The 19,415-nt window shown below is 45.1% G+C and overlaps 1 protein-coding gene across 1 annotated transcript in view; it reads right to left on the bottom strand.

Moving 5' to 3' along the window:
- The window catches only part of RIMS4 (regulating synaptic membrane exocytosis 4), a 66,504-nt gene that overhangs the window by 26,366 nt on the left and 20,723 nt on the right, over positions 1–19,415 (bottom strand). The window contains exon 2 of the mRNA XM_026092980.2: positions 181–322. Coding sequence (XP_025948765.1) covers positions 181–322 — 142 coding nt within the window. The remainder of the gene's footprint in view (positions 1–180; positions 323–19,415) is intronic.

Below are 19,415 nucleotides of genomic sequence, written 5' to 3'. Positions count from 1 at the left end.
TAAAGTATGTGCCAGCCATGCAGGGAGAGATCTGCTCTGCTCTAATTGAATGGGCAGTACACCTGCAGCATAGACAAGTCAAAAAAACCACATCATTTATCATGTTAGAGGAAAATTAATAGGTATAACAAGAACAGAGCATCCCACAAGTGATTATCCAGCTCACTTTCAATGACTTACTTTCCCTCTGATCCGTAGCTGTTCATGCTGTCCTCAATGGATTCATGGCTAGCTTGACGGACAGTCCGGCTGGGCATCTCAACAGCTAGTCCAGTTTCTGTGCTCCTTTGGATGGCTCCTTTGAGTCTCCGACCATCCCCATCTACAAACGAAAGTGGAGAAAAGGCAGTCAGTCATCGTTCTCTTTTGGAATAACAGTCAAGGGGAAGCAAAGGCGGCCTTTTGGAAGATCAGCCTGGCAATCTGGCAGTCACATTGTGTTTCAGTACTCAGCCCTGCTTCAACAATGGCTCCGTCACCTTTGGAACAAACCTGGTATCCCAGCTGGCCAGGGCCCAGCAGATACTCAAAATATACACACTACCCTAGTTACTTTAACCATATATATCCATTAATTACGCATGGAACACAGATGCATACAGACATGCAAGCTGGCCCCATAAGTGGAGCTATGCAACTCATGAACACAGCAGCAGTAACTACGGGCAGAGCTGAGATGCACAACTCAACTGTGCCTTTAACGTTTCTTAAATTCTGCACTGCTGTCTCAGATTGGGAGGAGCAGCAATAAGCCAGAATTCCTGCTCAGCTTCAAAGTATCAGAAGGGAAGGAAAAGGCCAGACAGCATTAGAAATGCTGCAGATAAAGGAAACCTCTCAAACAGGCGATAGGGAAATACTGAGGCACAGCCAAAATATTCCTCGATGCAGGCCACCCTGGAAGAGCATCAGTACTGGAAAACCCCCCAGAGAGGACTAGTCCTTTCACACACACCCTCAGCCAGAGCCCCAAAGGGAATTAAGTGGGTTCTCTCTCCTCCTGGGTTCAGTCTTCGAAGGCTCTGAAATTAGCAGCTGCTATTTTAATCCTTCTTTTCCAGCAGTCTGTGTTTCTTAGAACAACCATGTTATATAATGAATATGTAATGTATACCATTACCATTGATTGCCTTTACTGGTGTCAGGAAGCTGCAAATTTCATCCTACATACAGCACGCACCTGGAAACACATCAGCTACAAGTTTTCTGCACAAGCCAGAATATCTAAATCCCTTCAAAGGTGCCCACCCAGAAGCCTGAAAAGGAAGATGCTGTTCATCAGTTCTCAAGTAAAAGACCTTTGAACCAAACTTCCTTATGTTTCTACTGATTATTTTACTTTTTGTTATTATTACTGTAGCAGACAGTAGCACAGATGGGAGAATGCAGTACTACTCAGTAATGGTGCTCTTGGAAACCCACCAGCTTTTTGAAGAGTACCCCTAGGGAAATGACCCAGCTACGCAAGTCTCAAGTACTCAGGACCCCCAAATACCAAAGAGGTTAAGTCTCTCCCAGCTGCTTTGGAAACAAGGAGATAGCTGTAAGGACCTGTTCAAAATATGCAGAACATTGTCATTTGTAGAGAAAGCTGCTTGACCTAGAAATACTTCTCTTCAGTTCTTGGTGTGGAAGCGTAAAAAAAAAAAAAATTACTGAGCTATTAGAAAAATGCTTCCTTTCCTTTCCTACTTCTCAAATAATACCTACAATGTTCTGCAAGGACAGGAACTCTTATATGAACTCAGCCATAAAGTCTCCTTTTCCTCTAGTATCATGATGTTTCCAACTGGGTAAACACGTCGGCCCCAGGGCTCTGTACCAGCTGCTGTCCCCTCATATGGTGCAGTGTGTGTACGTATGTCCCTATGGGCTAACAGGATAGAATACGCTTGTTTTGGGTTAACATTAACTACAAATTGCATTGTCTGTGTGCCTAGAGCAACGTATGAAGCACATTGTATAAATCAAAAAGTTACATAAACATAAACCAGGTATTTTTAAAGTGCTTTCCAAACCCAAACCTTCAGGCAAGAATATTAATATAGGCAACAATAAAAGCAAAGCCTCATGAAAAAGCCCCATTTTCCCAGCCACTGCAGAGAAGTTCCCATTGATGCCTCTTCTACAAGCTGTCTGGATGCTCTGACTGATGGGATTTCTGGGTTCCTTTCAGAGACCATCCCACAGCCTTGTAGACTGACTTGATGGTCCATTGAATCTCTCTGTCTCATGGACCTCCACACACAATTCTTTACTCATCTACATCCATCAATTCCCATCCCTCCCTCATGTGCATGCTCTCAAAATACTCATCCTTCTGCATCTTTTAGATTAGTTGTTATGACAGCCTTGGCATACAACTAGAATCAAAGTAACAAATTGACATATATGTAAAAAAAACAAACAGAAAATGTTCAATTATCAAACTATGCAACATCTGCTTTAAAAATCTCTTGATTATCTTCCCAATCTAATTAGAGATGCCAGGAGAAATTCATATTTAGAAAACTATGCATCTCCATCTGGCAACAAAATAAGAGGCTTGGGGCAGAGTAAGGCATTAGATAGAGCACCCCAAGGTGCTTGCTGCTTTCCATCATCCATCTTTTGGTTTGCAGCTAATGTCTTATAGCAGAAGGGCCCAAAGACCAAGACAGACAGCACCGTGGAAGGTGGGCAATATGAGAGCACTGTATCAGAAACGATTCAGCTGGCCTGGTATAAGTCCAGCAGCAGCACACAGCTGGAGACCAAGCAGACTGCCAGACACCTTTGGCTATCCTGCTCAACATGCAAAGGGAAATCACGGAGGGGAAAAAGTGCATTTTGCAGAGCACTTCATGACATCCTCGCACCTCTCAGCCCGTTCAAGTCAAAACAAGGGTGCGGGCGGCAGCGGACTGGACACACATTCATGACCAGATTGAAGCCTGGTTCTTGTCCATTGCCCTTGGCACTTCCTTGGCTTAGGGTGCAGGGGGGAAACGAGTGTTGGCATTTTCCAAGTATCTGTATTACCAGAAAGAGACAACAGTTGCTATAAACCCAATATGTAACCCAATGACTTGTCCTCCATTCCTGAATAAGGAACAGCCTCGTATGGCAGATGAACTACCTTGTTTCTGAGGTAGACAGGCAAGTCCAAACTTCTCTCAGTTCTTCTTCCAGGCTTTCTGCAAGTCAGTGGTTTTCCAGTATTCCTAATTGTTTTCACAGCTATGAGACATGGATATTCTCATTTAAAAGAAAAAAAAAGTGATGATAACAGAGAAGCTATAGAAAACAAGAAAAGAGCTGATAGACAAGGGCAGGTCAGCAGCCCGGGATGAGCTGTGATTGCAGTGATGGGGATCCTTCGTTCCTCCCTCCCTTTCCTGGCAGGAATGCATAGCAGCTGCTGCATCTAACAAACTGAATGAAGCATCTCCACAGCCACTTGAGAAAGATGTGTCTGACCTTTTTCCCCTTCATTCTCTTTTTGACATAAGTTTCCCTTGAACAGAAGGGGATGAACCTGTTTTGCCAAAAAGGCAGGCTTCCATCCCAGCGCAGCATGCAAGTCAAGACCAAAACGGGATGCGACACTGGTGTCAGCACCAGCGATGCTGGGGGAAACGGGATGTAGGCGCCTAACCCACTTAAACCCTTCAGTCAAGCATTACCCATGGTCAGTATGTAACAAAAAAAAAGACTGTTTTAACTCCCTCAGCTGGAAGAGAAGCACAGGACCATAGAAATAGCACACCTGGAAAATGTCAGGATACAGAAAGGAAATAAATATATACAAAGCTACATTGCTTCTACGCAGACTGAGAGTATTTCACAAGCAATAGTCACCTATTAGCAGCCTTCTTCAGGCAATACGGAAGAGTCTTGTGCTGCAACCCCTCTGTAAATCAAGGAGGTAAGTGGTATGCCTCTATGAGGGTGTCGCCTGGCAAACCTATTTGTCTTATTTTGTTAGTGGTATCTTGAACAAGCAAAAGTAGTATTGACTTTTTCTGCAGTGTCACCAGATTTATTCTGTGCAGTTTTTCCAATTAAGCAGTAAACCACAAAGGTTAAGCAGCCAGTCAAGTCTGCAGTGCAACATACAGCTAAAGAGCAGATACTGGCTGAGAATGACCTTGGGAAGAAATTTTTGCCCAAGCACAGTCACCCCAATGAACGGACTCGAAGAACCAGAAGGGACCAGAAAACACTTTGCCAAGTCTTCCATGTTGACAAGCGCTTAGATTTTGCTAGTTCATGCTCTGTTCAGCCAAACAGTTTATGCTTAGCTAAAGAATACCTTCTAAAAAGGCATCCAGACTGGATTTGAAGGTACTGAGAAATGAAGAATCTCCAATTCATCCGTGCAGTTTATTTCACTCCCCGACATTTGAAGATGGGACTTAAGTTTGTCTGGCGTCAGCTTTCAGCCATCTTTTTTTTTTTTTTTTTTTAAATGTCCTTCTCCACAGTGAGGGCTGCTTTGCGTTCCCGCTATGAAGGCTCTTCTGCGGCGTAATCAAGTCATCTCTCAATCTGCTCTTTGACAAGTTGAACAGACTGAGCTGTTTATGTTTCTCATGCATTTTTTTCGCCTGTCCTTGAATCATCTTAATGACCTCCCCAGGTTTTAAGCACCCTTTCGAAAACATGCACACCAGAATCAGAGAGCATGTTTTAGTACAAAAACACATGCAGAGGTAAAATCCAGCTGGTACTCATCTTCACTGTTTCTGCTTGTATCTCCCAAGGCTACAGTGAGTTGTTCTTGGTACAGTGTCACTGTCCAGTCCCTGCCTGTTCTGCTGGTATGGCCTTGAAGAATTTTATATTAAAGTGTAAGAAAACATTTTGTTTCAAGGGAGACAGCTTAGCAAACAGTCAAGACAGCTCTATACAACTCTCCCATCCTCAGTACTATTAGTATCCTGCCAATGGGCCTATCATGTGCAAATTTGGTAAGAATTAAATTCAAATCTGCTCCAAATCAAATAAGAATGCTGAACACCACCAGGCCTTCAAAACAGCCCATTGCCTTTGATGAGGATTTTCTTTGACAACTGCTTTTTGAGATGTGAAGCCAGTTCTTAATCCATTTATCACTATTATAAAGCATTACTTTTTTAGGGTCATGTTGTTCTAGGTCAAAACCCTTACATACTTACCACTTTAACCGATATACGTGCAGAATAAAACACAAAATGAAAATGTCTGACAAGACCCATTTTCCCTAAAGCCTTCTTGACTAGTACTAATTATATGCCTACCCTTTCATTCTTTATTAATTGAATCTCATTACCATCTTTCCCCTAATTCTGTCTAGAACTGATGTCAGATCAACTAACCAAAAGCTCCCCAAAGCTGAAGCGACCACAGAGGTGCACTGCGCAGGGCACAGAGTTCTTTGGAGCACTCTCTTCCTTAAAGCAGCTTTCAGGCATCAGCTGCATAGAAAGGCAGTTCTTAAGGACGATGCAGCAATTAACAACAACAACAAAAAAAGGCATTGTGCCCTTCTCTCCCCTAAGGAAACAGTCCCTGTCTTTCATGCTGTCTTCTGCGCCAGTCTAAAGCATAGATCTCTAAAGCCCTTTCCCTCTGCTCCTGACGGGTGTCTCTGTGCTCAGAGGACATCATGTCTTGAAAATCCATGTTAGTTCTGCAACAGCTCATTGCAAGGTCACGGTTGTATAATTATTACCATCACACAGAGTTATCCTACAATAGATGCTTACTGAGCTGATCTTCCTGAGGAATGGAGTACGCCCCTTTCTCTGTTATCCTTACACTACCTCCTCTCCTGTCGCTTCCTTTTCTCCCACCTAGGTGCTCGGTATCTTCCTTTTCCAGTTTCTTGCTTTTAATTTTCTCCTGTGCGTTTGTTCAGTTTGCTGAATACTACTAACATAGAGGGGGGGAAAAAAGGGGGGGAGAGAGAACATCACGCATGTGCTAGGGCCCTTGCATGCTTTAGAATTAATTGATATTGATTTAACCCTGAGATTAGAAATTGACTGAATTCCAGCTCGATCAGCTTTGCTTCTAAATTAACCAGCTGCTGCCCGAGCGCAGAACATGCCGGCATCCAAAGCACACGACCAGGCGGCACCAGCACAGGCTACCCAGCACACTCCAGCGCCCCGCCGGCACAGCACCCTGGCTAGCTTTTTTCCTTCCAAAACTTCACCTTGGGGTGCAAGCGCATTTGTGGGGGTGGAGGGCAGGTAGTGAATTGGTTGGATGCTTGCTTTCAGGTGCCATTTTCCTATTGCAAAGCCTTGGACAAAATAACATTTTGTATTTTCCACAAAAGACTAGCCCAGAGCTGAGCAAAGAGACTACATTTCTATTGCTTTTCTTATCCGCGCCAAGCAGCATGGATCGATTTGCATCCATGCATCCTGCGGGATATTGACTTGGGCACACTCTACTCTCTGGCTTCACGCCCGGGTTCCTCAGCAAGTGATTTATCTGCTTCACTCCGAAACGAGGCCCAGGTACAAACCAGCACTTATGCAGCATGGAGAATTGACAACCCCAGCAGGGAACAGAGAACAAACCATTTTGGTAGAGCAGACGCACGCTTCAGAGCATGTTGCAGATCACCTGGAAGCTATCAGCAGAGATGACGGGGGAAAAGCATCGGGGATGGCAGCGTACGATTGAAGTCAGCATCCCGGGCCATCAGGAGCACATGGCTGGGACAGGACAAGATCTGACAGCCTGCAAAGGGGGTATGCTCTGAGCTAAGCTGTGGTTTACAAAAAACCTGCCTGCGCTATCCTTGGCTCAAATAAGGTCCCCTGAGACCTTCCATTTTCCACAGCCACTGCCTTCACTGTTAAGGTCAGCAACAAGAGCTGATTCTCGCTTTCTTCTCCATGAAGGTCTGCCCCAGGGTGGAGACGGCGTGAGTCAGTTTTGGTCTGAAAACAGAGTAAAACACCAAGTCCCCCTCTGCTCAGGGATACGGCACCTCCCAAGACTGGAAAGGAAGGTCCCCGAGCCCAACAACTAGTCTTTAGCGTGGCTGTGGGCAGAAAGCGAATGAAGCAGAGGGAGTCTCAGCTCCCGATCTGGACATCCTGCTGAAGCACTTCCATTTTACCCATTTCCGTTTATTTTCAGATGTCCTACTGAGGAAAGACCCAAAATGTTAGCTTTTCCACTTCAAACTTTGTCACTGCATTGTTTTTTTTTTTTAATGGGCTTAAAATAAAAGATTTTTTTTCCTGTTTCACCAGATGCCAAATCCCTACAGCCTCGTGCTAAGATTCACATGCCACAAATCCATCCCAAGTTTACTAGGTGCCGCGCCGGGGGCCTCGCGGGCCCTTGCACCCAGCACCCACGGCGGGGACAAGCCGGGCTCTCCACCCACGGGGATGCTGCCGAGGAAAAAATAAATATGCGCTGGATCATCGCTTCAGAAGGCAGTTTAACAAGATGAACTCAGTCACGCCAAGTGCTCCCTCCGCCGGCATCCTAATGGAGCGTGAATGGGGAGCATCCAAAGGCAGGCAGCTTGCGCCGCGCTCCGGAGCGAGCCGGACCATCACCGCAGCCTCAATAATCCACCAGAAACGACGGGAAATGGCTGGGGATAAACAGACTAATCAGTCTGCTTGCTTTACTCCTCCTGTCCTAGATTCAGACACCAAATTACACCCTTTCTTTCAAATTAAACAGAGAATCTCCTGTGGGATGGAAGAAATATTTTAACATGTTAATTCTTAATCTGCGTAGATTAAGCACAACCACAAGGCTGGGAAAGGACAGCTGACTCATCCTGCGAGAGCCAGAAACCAGCGGGCATTCGCAGTGCTCCGGCGGGGCAGGAGGGAGCGAACGCGCCGCAGGGCCGCCAGGACGGTCCCACCTCCCGCCGGAGCCAGAGGCACCGGCTCCGAGCTGCCAGCCTTAACGCGTTCCCCGGCGCAGCCCGACGACGCTGCATTTTGGCAGAAACGGCCTTCCCCCACCCGAGCGTCCCCGCTGCCTCGCCCACCGCACCGCCGTGCCACCGCACGCGTCAGGCCAACTCTCCCAGGACCTGCAGTTTTTTTCCTCTTCCTCCTCACTATTAGAAAAGAGCCAAAAAAAGGTTGGCCGGATTTATTTTATTTCACCTTTTCAGGAGTGGCGGGTAGAGGGCAGCCGGCGCAGCCTCGAAGGCTGCCGTCTTGCTTCGCCCCCACGCAGAAGCCCCATGACTGGGGCCGACCTGCTCCTGCATCGCTGGGCAAGGCCCGGGAGTGCTGCCAGCCTCCACAGAGCCACGGCCCTGGTTTTAAAGCCTCGCAGGAGCTTAATTTAGGTAAGACAGAGCTAACCTTTTCTCCCTGCTTCCTTCCCATGCATGCTAAAAATAAAGCACAGCTCTAATGTGCACAGCCCGTCCTTTCCTCCCACCCAGTCCCTCCTCGCCAGCCCCCAGCGAGAAAACCCCAGGCGAGGAGCACGCAGCCTTTCCGCCTCTGCCACGCAGGTGTGGGCAGGACAAGCATCCAAAGCCACACACCTCTTCTTGGCCTTGCCCGTAGTTTCCAGCAACCCTGCAACGGAGCCCAGGCTCCCCAGTTCCTCAGCCGCTGCTAGAGCGGTGAGCACTTCCCCGTCCAAGCTGGTCTGAGCTGCAGTTAGCCTGAAATCCAGCTGCGCCAGGATTTAAGCTGGTCTCTACCCCCGGTAAGACCTTATCACCTAATGCAGATTACACAGAGCACTGGTAAAACCATCAGTTTAGCATCCCATCTCCTTGAAATGTATTTTCGTATTTTAAAAATGTACTTTTCTGCTCCTTTGGAGGTTAAAAGGAAGAGTTTTCATGATACCATGTTTAGCATTTTTCATAATTTGTCAATTTAAAAATATTCTAAGTGGACAGAATTTTCACTTAAAAATTTTAACAAAAAAACCCTCTAATTTTCAATACAACTTGTAGCTAGGAGAACTACTTTGAGATTTTTTTTCTCTTCACTGACAAAAGACAGAGAAAGCTAAGAAATCAAAGGGCAAACATATATTCCACTATCAATGGCTTTTTAAGAGACTTCTGACAACTATAAAAAAAATTTAGAACCATTTTAGGCTTTTCACCATAAAAAAAAATTTAGAGCACCGTAACATGACAAAAATGTTCATTTCTTTCAAAGTATTTCCTGGGAACCGTTTGGCTCGGCCTGACTCCTTAGCATTCTTTCCATGTGTCTCTATCTTGTTTGCGACAGCAGGATCCAAATAGCTTAGTCTGATGGCTGGTTCTGCATTTTTATTTTTACAAGAAAACGGAACACGCTGCCCCTTTCTCTTCCTCCAATCTGCCAGGCTTCTCAGGAAAGAGCCTGTGATTAAATGAAATGTCCATATGCACACAGAAACACACTGTTAAAGAATTATTCAGCAGCCTACTAGTAAAACCTCAGTACTTCCCAGCCCGCAAGCCAGGGCCTCGAGGGACAGACGAGCCTGCGACTGCCGACACTGCTCCGACCGTCCCTCGCGGAGCCGCAGCTCGGACAGGCACGTCCCAGCCCTTCGGAAGCAACAACTGAAATTAGTGCTTTGCAGTCCGCAGGCAATTAATTAAATAATCTGGGTCGTTCATTGTTAACTACTGCATTGTAATATTTATTCCCCAGGAAGCTGGGGATATGCCAAACGTAATCCTAATAACCAGCAATGCTTTAAGGCAAAGCTTCCTCAGTACAAAACCCTAAAACCTGGCGAACTACGAAGACCTGGGCATTGGGAACACCCGAGAAGCAGAGGGGTGAGCGGTGAGTCTGCTTGCCGGGGCCATCCCAGGCTCTCTTGTCACTTCACAAGGAGGATGAGAGGCAGAGCTGGTCCGTGTCTCTGCCGTTGGAAGTCCTTGGGCAGACCAGCCTAAGTTATAACAGCTAGCTCAGGATAACTACTTAACTACAAGAAAGCTGAAGAACCTCAGCTCTCTGCCCTAATTCTGCCATCCATCTTATACTATTAATAACTCTGAGGACATCATCTCGGTCCAGCATCTGAAATATGAATGAGTCCGAGCCACAGAAAACTACTCGATTTAGAAGAGGATCAGGAAAATGAGGTGATTTCACAAAACTAATGTAGCGAGAAAGCGTCATCCTACGAGGATGATGGCATCAGATGAAAGAGCTGCCCTGCCTACGCTTTGCTAACCAGGAGGCATGGCAAGAGGCTAGCCATCCCTCCCGAGCCCTCTGAACCCGCCTGGCTGCTAATTTTACCTGCTCAAAGAGCCCTGAGTCCTGTGCCTGTACTCAGTCTCGCTTTTGAAGAAAGACACAGGCAGACTCTCTAAAGCAGCCTATTTGCAAGCCGTGTTTTCCACTTGCAAAAGAGGATCCTGAGGCCATGGAACAGCAAAAGCTCCTCAGAAACCAAGCAGCAGCTCATCCGCAGGGCAGTCTGCGAAGCTCAGCTTCCCGCGTTGTGCTCTCACTCGGGAGTTTACTTCTAAGCTGACATCAGATCTCAGCCCTTCCTTTTTTTCTGGGGGCACTAATCTGGGTCTCTCTCTCTCCCCAGAGAGGTCTTTTCACAGGATGTGCAGGGACTGCATATCCTGAGGACTTACGCTTCTCCATTAAATTTGGCTGAAACAGGAAAGCATGGGCTACGGTTATACGAGGGACGGAGCGAGTGGAGAGGGTGAGGACAGCGCTCTTGCATTAGTACTGAAGAAGTAATTGCCTCCCTCAAATTCACAGCTAAGGCAGGTTAAGTTTAGTTTTGGTAAAGACAAAGTGCAGGGGAAAACAGCTGACAAGCCCAAATTATAACAAGTTTTTCTTTCCTTCTCTTTTGTCCCACTGAAGCACAAAAGCCTCTTTCAGGAGCGAGCCACTTTGTCAAGACCACGTGTGTGCGTGTGAACACATAAAGCAATGGTCTTGACACAAGGAATGAGTCACACCAGCCTTGATCATCTGTTAGAAACACATTCAAGAAAACCCACAGCCGCATTTCCTTCAGCAGGCGTGAAGCCATGCAACCCTGCAGTCATTCATAAACTAGACTCACTGGGCAAAACCTCGCTTGGGATATCATCGGATTTATGTTGCGCTGGGATTGTAATTACTTCAGCATATTTTCCGTAAGGAAATTAGTGGTCAAATTCCTAAGGAGTTGACTTGAACTGTACACACTGTTTTAATAACTTGCGCCCATTTGGAAGCAATTATTTGATCCACTGTGGAAGTGAAGAGGGGGAGATGATGGCCTGGTCTCCAGAAAAGTCAGTCTGTCTCAGACACGTGGCTTCTGATCTCAGGCAATTTCACCAGATAGCATAACCATCTACGTTAGGCTTCACAAGAGCTTTCAGGTAATATCTGCAGCAAACACTAGGCAAAGGATGAAGGTGAACACATTTTCCCCCTCTAATTCTACACATCGCTTCAATTTGCGCAAAGGCTTCCTTGACAGTCCCACGGCTGGGAAGCGCCTGCTCTGCCGCGCGACTACCACATCTCACTAGAGGTGCACCAGAGGGGACACGTTCCTTCCAAGCGCTGCAAAGGATGAGGGGAAGGCCCCCCCATAGCCTGCCCACGACGCACAACCGGCAAGCGTGGCACGACGAGGGCGGCTGTGTGTCGTGGGAGCCCGGGGAACAGCCCGACGCTCGCTGGCAGGCGGCTGGAGGCTTTGGCACGGTGGCAGCCAGACGCACTAATTGGCTCTTCTGACTTGCAAATGAGAGCCCTGCTCTTGCAGATGGGTCCACTGTGCTCATAAAGGCTCTCTGATCTGGATCCCTTTTCAGGACGAAGGATTATTTTAGCACAGCTGAAACGCCTGCTGCTGTTTGGGTGGTGTGGAAGGAGAGCACCCTGCCCTTCATGACCGTCAGAGTAATTTGGCTGCAGGCATCTCTGGACAGCCGGAAGACAGGGTTAGGCTTCCCGTGCCCAGAAGCAAGGCAAGACCATCGCTCATATTGCAACGGTAGCCTAAGATATAAGTGATTCATGGTTACTTAGAAATCCAAGTGGCTGAAACACTGGCGTTGTATCACAAAGCAAACAGTCCTGTTAATCATACTACATTGTTCTGGACATGTATCTTCAACTGGTGACAAGTCAAGCCATTAAACACAGAGGAAACACCATCCACTACCCAAAACACAGAGGCACTGGAATTTAATTAGCAACATCCCAACAAAAAAAAAAAAAAAAAAACAAAAAAAAAAAAAAAATCAGTCAAGCAACATTTTCACAGCCTAAACCCTAAGGACGTGCACTTAAACTCTCATCCAAGTGATAAACTCACCCACAGATAAATATGGCAGACATTACTGCCTTCTACATCTGTCTTCCGTATGTGCCAAAGGAGCACTCAGATATTTAAAAAATAACAAAAACAAAACAATGATTTCAAGCGGCTTGGGAAATTCAGTCCATTGTTTGTTTAAGCAGGGTATTGAGGCTTCCAGTAGAGGAAAAAATTTGTTGGCCAGAGATGGAAAATAGACATAAGGTCTTCATCTCTGATGAAAGATGTTGGAGGATGTGGGAACCCAATCGAAATACCATGCTTGTTTAAAGATTACTTTGGATTAGAGAATAAAACCCATCAATATAGCAGCTTCATGTGTTTGAGGAGCAATACCAAGAGCTAGTTTTAAACAGTTCTCAATTACCAACCATTAGACAAAGGAAGAATCGGTTCTTGGAATTTGAGTTAATTAATCACTTGTATTATAAAATGGCCGCACATCAGCCCATCTGGTTGCTGACCATCATTTATGAAAGCTGGATGGCTGGCTGTAGCACAGCTACCACATGACTGACACATATATTGCAGCAAGTTCACCAAAACCCCATTTTTATGCCAAATATTTCTAAATATATTTTGTAGAAGGAGCAGAGATGAATAAAACGCTTTAGAGCATCTTGCCGATTTCTTTATCTCTTTACCAGGGTAGCAGGAAAGAGGATAGGACAGATGAAAGAAATAACCAAGTACAGACTTGCGATATAGCCAATAGAGATACAGTTTTGCAGACGGTGCCACCAGTTCAGGAAGATCCCATACGCATTACAGAGCAGCAGGTATCTCTGTTTAGGGGAAAAATAATTCTACCATAAATAAAAAGAAAACGTTTGATGGTAAAACCTCTTTATAAAACGTGCAGGTAACAGTTTACTAGCAGCAGTGGTTCAGTGAGATCAGAGCTGGGCACTGTACATTAAATTTGCTTATAAAGTACCTGAGTCTGCATAACTTACCTGCTTTTTCTACCTGCAGTTCTAAAATTTTACATTTGTATTTTCACACCTCAAGAACGTGTTGACATTAGAATTTCTCAGGATGAATACCAGCAAGGTCAGAGAAGTTAATTTAAGGTACAGTACAATTCCTTTCCATCACTAGCTGCATTCAGAGCACTGGCTCACTCCGGTATATACAACCACCGTGCTGGCAGCCCGTGTGCACCTAGTCCCGCCCCAGACGTTATTAGCACTTAGACGTTATTAGTGAAGCTGTGGAAACAGGCTCCATCCTTCACGTTTGCTTCAATTAATATGGAAACAAATGCAATGAGGTACAGGCAGACTCACACACACAATTTTAAAGCTGAACTTCAGAGACAGACCCTAGGTCCCAAACCATTCACACTCTCAGACCAAAAATTACAGGGCACACTCAGGAGTAAATAACATCTCTTCCTCCTTCTCTTGTCTGCAGAGCCATGAGTTCAGGGTTCAGTGTCTCCTTGGCAACAGAAGAAGAGCATCACAACGGCCTCCTCACTAGCAAATAGCACGCAAAAACGTGTCACTTGTTTTCCTCCAGTGTCTTTTATTGCTAGAGAAAGAGCCTGAACTCAGAAGTCTCCACTCAAAGATGAAAACAGATATCCATTATTTCTATTCAAAATGTAAGTATCTTTGGAGTGTGTAAGCTTGTCCAGAGACAGGCAGTGAATACGGAATTTTAATTTAATAAAATTAAAAAACGCACCTTACTGAAGTTCACCTTTAAAAGATAAATTATAGAACTTGAGGAGTTTTGGGCAAAAAATGCAGCTCATAAATTTAAAATCCACATTTTAGACACTGTTAATATTCACTTTTGAAAAGCATTAGAAAAGAAGATTACAAATTTAATAATGCAACACGGGAGGAACTCTCCTCCTTCCCATACAGAAAAGCAATTTGTTCTTGCCTATAAATTGACTTTCTATTACTGTCGTTAAACCAGCATAACGTGCTAAATTCGGCTTTGCCCCACCACAGCCCTGTGGCAGCCCAAAGTGAAGAGCTCATCAGCCCAACCACTCACGCGACATCCTAATGAGGAGAGCAGGACAGTGGACATTCACCTCCAGGCAGGGAGCTGCATCTTCTGCCCACAGGACACCGCAGCTGCTGGACGCTGACAATGGTTCAAAAAGCAAGTAGGCAAAATTAATGGAGAAAACAATAATAATAATCAGGAGGAGCGGAAGGCTAAGCCACGAACTGCTGGAGGCTGGGCCAGCGCCCTGGAGAAGCACCCCAACAAACCTGGGCAGCTGCTGCTAACAGGGCTGCAGGGCTGGCAGGACCTTTGTAAAACAGGCCAAACTCAGGACTGCAGGTGTGGAGCTTTCTAGGGAAGACACCAAGCTCCTGCTTTCAGGTTTCGCAGTCTGCCATCTACCAGGGTGTCACCCAAGGCTGGAGGGAAGCCCACAGTGCTGGTGCCAGGTGGTGAGGATATCAGGCTGACGCCTTGTCCCACCACTCATTTCCCTCAGGGGTTTCCTCCTGCAGGGTGAGACTTCTGCATCTGCCCAACTCTCTCCGGACAGCTTTGCAGATGAAAAACCTGTTAATTCTTCTATTTTGCCACAACACAGAAGTGAGATCACAGTCCTCATCTGGCGGCACTCCTCTCCCATTTGTTTTGTGAGCCACTTTAAGTTTCCCTCCTCCGTAGCGCTCTCAATAGGTTTGATCGATGTCCAGTGTGCCCTCCTTTCTCCTCCGTTGGCGCCCAGCCCACTGGGGCAGGCCCTTGTCCCAGTGTAGACACCAACGGTCCACCTCACACGCCAGCGCTCGTGTCCGTAACTCTGCTTGTGCCCGGGTCACCAGGGCTGGCACGCCATGCCCACAGGAGGATTTAGCTAGCAGCGCCAAGATTAAAACCTATGTTCAGTGAAACAGCTCCATTAGAAGAATGTTCAAATTGTACTGTCAAATCTTTACTGTCCCATATCCCACAGCTCTTCTTCTCTTTAAGTTACTGAATGGTTATGACATTTTAATAATAAAGGAAACCTCTTTGCCACTTCTCAGCATCAGAAATATTTCTCCCATCAGACTTTCACCAGTAATATACCTGCTGCAGATTAATTCCTCCATCATTTGCCCCCCCCCCTTTTTTTTTTTTCAATCTGTTTCACTCATACTTAATTTAGCAGGCAGCTGGAAGACTTGTTCACATCTTAGTCATCTTAGTTACTTCTGGAAGAAATAGGAGCAAGTAGCACTGGGAAATGAGTTTACAGCAAATAATCTGTTGATGGTTCTTGCCTCTCCTTTGTGTGTGGATTGTCCTGAGTTTAAAAGAAAAGGCGGTGGTATTTGTTCAAGACTACTGAAGAGTAAGATTGGTCAAGGCACTGGGGAGGTGCTCTGTTCCTGAGCAAGCAGGTTCGCGTGCCAGTTCAACATCGGACATCCAAGCAGTAACGAGGCGTTTTGACAAGACATGTCCTTTGCTACATGACAGGACAGTTCTCAAGAGTACCAGATAACTCACTTCATGCAGGCATCAGTATTTGCTTAAAAACTCCCCATTTTCCCAAATGTTCATTCAAAGGAGCTGAATGGTTGGATAACAGCACAAAACGAACACAAAGGGACTCGCAACAACCGAGGCGAATCCATTCATGAGTCTGACACACGCACAGAATGCATTTTGCAGTCATCACCAAACCCTGGCTTCAGCCTCTCTGCTGGGACAATTTCTAGGACATAATAAGTGCAGATGTTTGGAGGTCTGTGCCTTGTCCTACTTCAGAGAAGGAGCTAGCATTTGGCTTCTGCTCTGGCTGCCCACTTCAATCAGAGTAAACTAGGGTTATAATTGATTTGAAGACACTACTGCATTTTAGTCCTCTAGATCCATGGACGAGTTGTTCATCCTTCTGGTATCCTGTAAGCCACATTCCATCTCAAAGTGTCCTTCTGCTGTATCGCTTCTCTTGAGGGATTTCACTTTACCCTGCATGACTTGGCCCTTCTGAATGTCATATAAAATCTTTTTCATATATGTTCTATTATGGAACATGTCTCTCTCCCCCTCTCCCATTTTACTGTTGTATAAAAGAACTTCTGCTCCCAACATCCCCCCCTCTTCTGCACAGCTGCTTAATGAATCTAAAGTGTGACACTTTCTCCTCCACAGCAAGGTATACGAGAACCTGTAAATCACCACTGTAAGATGAACCAGGAAACCCAAAAGGCAGCAAGGCCTTCCCACCCCCTGCACATTGCAGGACTCGGTTTGTACTGAACTAATCAGCAGACATCACTGAACAGAGCTAGCATTAACTGCCAGGCAAATACAGCAGGTAATTCAGGGAAGCTGTCAGCGGTGAGGTAGGCAGATGCTCCCTGTCATTTCACATGGGGTACCATATAACTACAACCGAGAGGGGAGTTTTTAAAGGTTTATCAAAGTATCAACTTTATAAAATACATATGTTGTTTACAGAAGTTATAAACTTTCACAAAGCCCAAAGAGATGCTCTCCTTATTTTTGATCCCTGGTTTGCTATCTGTACCTAGCTATTTGGCTGCTTTGGCCATACGATAGCTCCATGATCTAAGTGGATGTAAATCCTAGAGAGACTTTTGAGAAAGCTGCACAAGCTCCTCTGATGTCACCCACACAGGAGGCTATGAATTGGCACCAATATTTGTCAACATTTTTGTTTTGATCTTTTGGCAAACAAAACCACCCTCTGAAACGCTCACAGGCAGCAAAGATAAAAAGCAGTAATGAATAAAGACCAAAGAAGTTTGAAGGGTTTATTTTTACCAAGTAATCAATACCTTCTGGCAGTCTTCCTCCAGCTCTAATAATATCAGTGAGGACAGTAACCCTTGGCAGTTTTTGTACACTGCTTTACAAACATTATCTAATTAAGCATCACAACCCACTCCTGAAAAAAGAAAGCATGATCTAAAGCTCTTCTGCAGAGAGAGGATGAATCTTGGGAAGAGATACCGACAAAACAAGGTTAGAATTTAGGAGCTCCACTTTTTGCATGCCCAATCTACTAACCACATTGTCCCTCTGCGACCAGCTACGGGGAAATGGTATATTGTTCCCACAATATGTGTTCACATTTGCAATCTGTGCTTAGCACAGCCCTTGGTTTTACTTTGCTGTGATGCAGCATTAGGACAGCTGTTCAAGCCAACTCAATAATAAATCAAAATGACAATAAAGCAGTTGGAGGGAGATGAATTATTGAACTCAAAGCAATTTAGTGCTCAGAGAGAAAACCAAACTGTACAACCTAGGAGCTACTAAATATGGAGTCCGATTTGCCTCAGGACAGTTTTATTGATAAACCGTAGACTGCCAGTCCATTGAAAATCTGAAAGAGGAAACCCTGCATCTCATCCCTTCATTAAAACACGGTAAATCAATTCTATCTATGAAATAATACCCCTTTTTAATGGCATTGAGTATTTTATACAGTTATCTCTCTTCTTCACTCCAATGAAACCAAGAGGTGGCTCTACCACCAAAGCACTAAACACTGTGGGCCAGGCCATCAAGTGGAAGTCAAGTCCCCGGAGCTGTACCGCTCTACTCTGGCAAAGACATTGCAGTCATGGCTCTGGTGCCTAGCCATATCAGTGCATTTGCAGTATGTCTGCACTTTTCAGGTGTAGCCCAAAACTTGATTACGAATCCTTAACCAAGAGGTTGGTGCTCCTACTTTTGATGTGGCAGATCTGTGGTCCTACCATGGCTTCTTCCTCATCTCTTACACAATTAGCATAACCAGCTTGTTTTTACTTCATGCTTTCCACTTCCTAGAACATCCCAATCCAGCAGTTCTCAAAATGGGAAACAAAAGCACACCACTAAGCCCACGCAGAGAGCTCCTCTGTAGGTCACAGGGAGATAATCCTAGCGATAGCCCACAAGTCTCACTGGATAACCTTCAGTGGTCTTTTTGACACCACCTGCCGATTCACCACTGACACCTCGCAAATGACGGGGAGATGACAGCAGCCTATTTACTGATCTTGCTATTCCATCTCAATTCGGTTTCTAGTGCTAGCCCTGCAAAAGGGTCAGCTGAGATTTCTTAGATACAATATTGTCCTCGAGATCTATTCTTCTCTAACAGCTGGCCATTCAGATCAACTCCCCTTGCAATGCAGCTTGGGCACATGCATCCAAGAGAGAACAGAATCTTCTAAACCCTACCTGCTAAAATCAAAAGAATCCTACACAGACTGTTTTATTACAATGAAAAGATTTTCCTATAAAGCATTATAAATAAAATAGCAGCTGCATTAAATAAAGTCTTTTTTCCCCACATTTGTGCTTAACAAACACTGAATTGTATTTAAACTCCTAGTTATAGAGCACTGTGTAATATAAATCTATTTCTCATACAGAGTGATTTCTCCCACAGTGTCAGAGTACATTTCATACTGATACATTTCATATAGGCAGTTTGATCTTCGAAGGTTAACAGATCCCTCATATGCACCTCTAATAATGACTTTACTGATGAGATGAAGGTTGCCGCAGACATTTTGTTGAGAGCTAATTATTTACTGCAGTTTCAAATTACTTACAGTTGACACCCCAGGTCCCTGACTTTGTTAAGCCACGGAGCTGTCTCAAGCCTACAAACCCAGGAGATTTAACAGGATTCTTGACTCAGATGAATGAAGGAGGCTCAGAGGAATCTCTCTAAAATTTCTCATATCGTTCAGGGGGGTTTGTACTGACTGCCTGCACTCGAAACAATAACCCCTGGTTCATTTTGGTTTACAAAAGCACCTATCCATAACGTAGGGTTAAGTCAAACAGTTAAATACAGGAATGATAAATGATATCTGTATCTCAAGATAAAGAGGCAGATCACAGTAAACTTAATCAAACAGGCTTCTTTGACCATTTCTAATGTGGAAGAGTTTTCCCCTGAGCTCATAAATATTTCTTACAAGCTCACTTTCTTGGCTGACTTTTTCTTATTTTTAGTGTACCCAGTTATTTCACATGCCCTGCATTATGAAAAAGTGTTCCCAGAGAAAACACAACATCCAGATACTCCAGAAAATTCTATTGGTATTAACTGAACTTCTAGATATAGCATTATTATACATGGTATATTTGGGGGACAACATCTAAACACTTCTATTTAAAGG

The sequence above is a fragment of the Dromaius novaehollandiae genome, chromosome 16, assembly GCF_036370855.1.
Source record: "Dromaius novaehollandiae isolate bDroNov1 chromosome 16, bDroNov1.hap1, whole genome shotgun sequence".
Lineage (NCBI taxonomy): Eukaryota > Metazoa > Chordata > Aves > Casuariiformes > Dromaiidae > Dromaius > Dromaius novaehollandiae.
This window is presented reverse-complemented; position numbering and strand designations above follow the sequence as displayed.